The sequence below is a fragment of the Sarcophilus harrisii genome, chromosome 3 (genome assembly GCF_902635505.1).
Source record: "Sarcophilus harrisii chromosome 3, mSarHar1.11, whole genome shotgun sequence".
In the NCBI taxonomy this organism is placed as follows: domain Eukaryota; kingdom Metazoa; phylum Chordata; class Mammalia; order Dasyuromorphia; family Dasyuridae; genus Sarcophilus; species Sarcophilus harrisii.
In genome coordinates, this window is record NC_045428.1 from 533027133 (window position 1) to 533031617 (window position 4485).

Consider the following 4485-nt stretch of genomic DNA (forward strand, 5'->3'; position numbering starts at 1 on the left):
ATTTCTCTATCCCTTACTTCTTTTCTTTCTTCTATCACTTTCCTTTTTTCTTTGCTCTTTCACTCTCTTTCCTACTTTCTTTCCTTCTTTCTCTCTTTTTTTCCCCTCCCCTTTTTCTCCTTTTACAGGGAAGATACTAGGCAAAATATTAAATTAAAAAAAATTCTTAAGCATTATTTCTATACTCGGTGGTCATATATGTGTAAATCTTATTTCCTTTATATTAACTCTTCTCCTAAGTACTATTTTTTAAACATTCTTTTTTTTTTTGTTTGTTTTTTTACTTTAAATTTTTTTTTTTTTTGCATTCTTATTATTGGTTTGTCAGTTGGCCTTTCTTGCAATTATTAAGCTATCTCTGTTATCAGAATTCGCATATGCTTTCTTCATTTTAATTTTCCACTTTTAAATTATTGTGAACCTCGAAGCAAGATAACAATATTAATTTAATTTTATTTACAATAAGAACAAATGATTTCTGAGAAAGGGCCTGTCTTGATCTCTATTATTTGTAGCATCAGAACCATAATGCAGCATTTCCATTTTTTGTTGTTGTTATTGTCTGGTTTTTGACATTCACTTTTATTATTGAGAAGCTTTTGTTTCCCATTTTCTTCTTTTTTATCTATGTTCTGAGTATTTGAAATTTTGGGATGTGGGGGCAGTTGATTGGTGTAGTAGATAGAGCACCAGCCCTGAAGTCAGGAGGACCTGAGTTCAAATCTGGCCTCAGACATTTAACACATCCTGGCTGTGTGACCCTGGGCAAGTCACTTAACCCCAATTGTCTCGACAAAAAGAAAAAAAAAAAGAAAGAAAGAAAAAAAAATTTGGGATGTGACAGCTGAATAAGATAAATACTGCTGTAATAAAAACAAGCATAGAATCTAAATGTTAAAAGAAAATATAGGTATGGTTTGTATTAAACTTTATAATGAGGATAAAAATATAATAATTATTATTATATTAATTTTTTCCCTGAAATATCATTAATGAGCTATAATTTTAAGCTTCAATGACTAGTAGTCTAGAAATGATGTCTGGACACATCATTTCTAGATTCCTTTTTATCTGTAGTTGAAAATAATTCAGCGATTTTGACCTTTTTTCGGTCCTAATTTTCCACTTCAATCCACACAACATATTTTTTCTTCTTTTCTATAATAAACTTTTAGACATCAGAAAAATACTTTTTTGACTCCTCAATTTACTCTTCCTCGGACTACATGACCCCAGGTTACCCAACCATTCATTATATATCACGATTACTTAAATTTATATTATTCTAGTTCTCCTCTGGAAATTGTCTAGTTTGATGATATCCTTCTTAAACTATGTTTTCCAAAGCCAGACACAATAATCAATAAAATACTTTTAAGAACAAGAGAAAAGCAGTGTGGTGGAGTGCAAAAATTATTAATTTTTTTTTCTATTGGCTACGCCTTTTATGCTGAGCAACTTTTAGTGCCCACCCCACCTCCCAGTTCTTTGGATAGGTAAATATATAAAATACATATGAAAATAAAATATTTGGTAATAATAGATCATAAAGAAATTTTTAAAAATTCTTTGGTATACAAATTTACCATTTATTGAAAGCAAAAGATAGGCCTACTTGTTTATCTTGGTGGAATATTTGATCATGCAGGACATAGAACATGGTCAATGTTTTTCAGAGTTGATTGATATTTTGATATTTTGAGATCCCCACATTCATTTACTCAATCTCACCTGCAGTTTAAGAAGTTTTGGTATAATAAATAGCAAAATGTCCTTTGAATCAAGACTTCAGTGACTTCGGTTCTAGTTCTTTCTTGGATACAAATTGACTGCGGGATTGTCACCTGACCTATCAGTGTCCCAGACAATTTAATGAAGATAAATATGTTAACAAATAAAATACTAGCCTGTGGTAGAAGAATGAGTTTTCACATTTGGAGTTGCCTATAATGTAATCATAAGTTTTAATAAAATGACAGTAATTCTTATACATATTTTATATTCTATAAGAACAACAACAAAATTTTTTAAAGTTATCATACTAAGGAATATAAAGTAATCATAGGATAGAGGACCTACTTAGTGCTTTATCCTGCTGCTTCTGATACTTCTATCTGGAGCCAAGCAAAAGAAATCTTTCTCCTTGTTGGAATGACAGCTCTTAAAATATTTGAAAAGAACTAGCTCAGCTTACAACTTTTGACATTTAACTTTCCATTTTAAAGTTTCCTTAGTTTTCTAAGCTCTGCTGCATATCACCTTTCTTCATGATCACCACCACTATTACCATCACAACTCTATCTAAAATGGGTGGTTAATATTCATTGTCTTGCCTTCTACTCTTTTTCACTGTCAATTGAATTGAAGTATAAAATGAAACTCATTTAAAAGAAGGCAGAAAATGATAGCTTAGTATTATACTTGTGTGATCATCTTGGATTTGTCATCAAAATCCCTGTGTTACTACTATTTTTTTCACTATTACAGGTGGGAAGATTTTCCATTTGAATGATATCTTTTCAATTCATCATGTCGCTTTTGTCAAATAAAACAACCACATCTCTGACATTTCTGCTAACTGGAATTCCTGGCCTAGAAGCTGTCCATACCTGGATCTCTATTCCCTTTTGTTTCCTCTATGCCATTGCCATCTGTGGGAATAGCATGATCCTATCCATCATCATCACCAATCAAAGCCTTCATGAGCCCATGTACTATTTGCTTTCCATGCTATCAGCTACTGACATGTGCCTGTCCCTCTCTACTCTGCCCACTACTCTTGGTGTCCTCTGTCTTAATATTCAAGAGATTGGTTGGAATGCTTGCCTTAGCCAAATGTTCTTCATTCATTTCCTTACTGAAACAGAGTCTTCAGTGCTCTTGGCCATGGCCTTCGATCGCTACATTGCTATCTGTAACCCACTGAGATATGCTACCATTCTCACTCCAACCAGGATCATTCAAATTGGGCTGATAATAGTAGGAAGAGGAACTCTATTCATGATTCCCCTCCTTGTGCTTCTTAAGCGACTGTCATTCTGTAGGGATAATATTCTTTCTCATTCTTACTGCTACCATCCTGATATAATCAAATGTTCCTGCTCTAGTATTAGAGTCAACAGCATCTATGGACTTTTTGCACTCCTTTCAACATTTGGTTTGGATGCTCCTTTGATTGGTGTCTCCTATGTGCTGATTATTCATTCTGTGCTCAGAATTGCCTCCCCAGAGGAGAGATACAAGGCTTTTAGTACCTGTATTTCCCACATTATTGTTGTGGCTATCTTCTACATCCCTCTCATTGGACTGTCTGCTGTTCATAGGTGGGGAAAGAAGGCATCCCCATTTGTTCATACCATAATGTCTGATGCCTTCCTTCTTCTGCCCCCTGTATTAAACCCAGTCATCTATAGTGTAAGAACCAAGCAGATCCGTAAGGCAATCATCAAGGTTTTTCTGAAAAAAGATTACTGACCTATGAGTTCATATCAGAAAAAGGACAAATGTCAGGTGTGGGGTTCTCTTCTTTTTTATATATAGGATCATTCACTCTGGGAGCAAGCTTCTCGGGGAGGTTTTCTGGAGACAGCCTTAGTTTCGGTTCAAAGTAATAATCACTTCAAATGCAGCCAGCTGATAAAATCCAAACGTTTATTTTCTCCTTCCAAGTCTTGCCTCTTTCCTTGGGCCCTGGTAGCTTTCTTAGAAGCCTATCTTTCAGTGGAGAAGCAGAGGAGGAGAGCCTGCCACCACAGTGGTGTGAGATGGGATGAATGAATCTGGTTCCACCTCCGAGAGTCTGCTTCTTCTGAACTGAACTCATTTCACTAATTCAGCTCCCTTTTATGCTCTTTTAGAGGTGTGAACTCAAAGGATGACTCCTCCTCTGAGAGAGTGGGATTGTGGGTTTCTGATTCTAATGAGTAGTGAGCTAGAGAATTTGCTAAGTACTATGCTAAATTAGGCAACTGACATCACTTTGGAAGGATTCTAACAGTCAGGTATCTTGAATGGAAAGTAATGACTTTTTGTAACATAATCACTTTAAAAAAATTTCTTTCCTGCCAAAAGGTACTATCTGATTTGGATTCCAGTTTAACAGGTAGTGGTATGGAATTTTGGGCTCTACTTAAGATTGGTTCTGCTCTCAAGAGATTTATATGGAAAAGAGAACATTGTTAGCCAAAAAAAGGGAAAAAATTAAGCATGGAAGTGACTAGCAACTTAAATTTTTCAAATATTTGTTCAATTTGGTTCCCCCAAAAAGAAAGTGAGTGAATGTAGTGATGGGTGATTCATTCAGAAAACAAGAATTTAATAAACATTAATTCAGAGCCCACTGTATGCAACAATATAAATAGCAGACAAAACATCTGGTATCAATAAAGAAGTGATTACGATCCTTAAGAAATCTATCCTCCCGTGAGTCTGGGCAAGTCAATTATGCACCTAAAGAATTGTGCTAAAAATGAAACTGAATACTAT

At 34.7% G+C, this 4485-nt stretch overlaps 1 protein-coding gene across 1 annotated transcript; it reads left to right on the top strand.

Annotated features, from left to right (window-relative positions):
- Positions 1-871: 871 nt before the first annotated feature.
- Positions 872-3474, top strand: LOC100925170 (olfactory receptor 51F2-like). Its single transcript, XM_012545404.3, has 2 exons — positions 872-895; positions 2524-3474. Exon 2 carries the CDS (start codon positions 2530-2532, stop codon positions 3472-3474), a length of 945 nt encoding a protein of 314 aa, XP_012400858.2. The 5' UTR covers positions 872-895; positions 2524-2529.
- The last annotated feature ends 1011 nt before the right edge of the window (positions 3475-4485 follow it).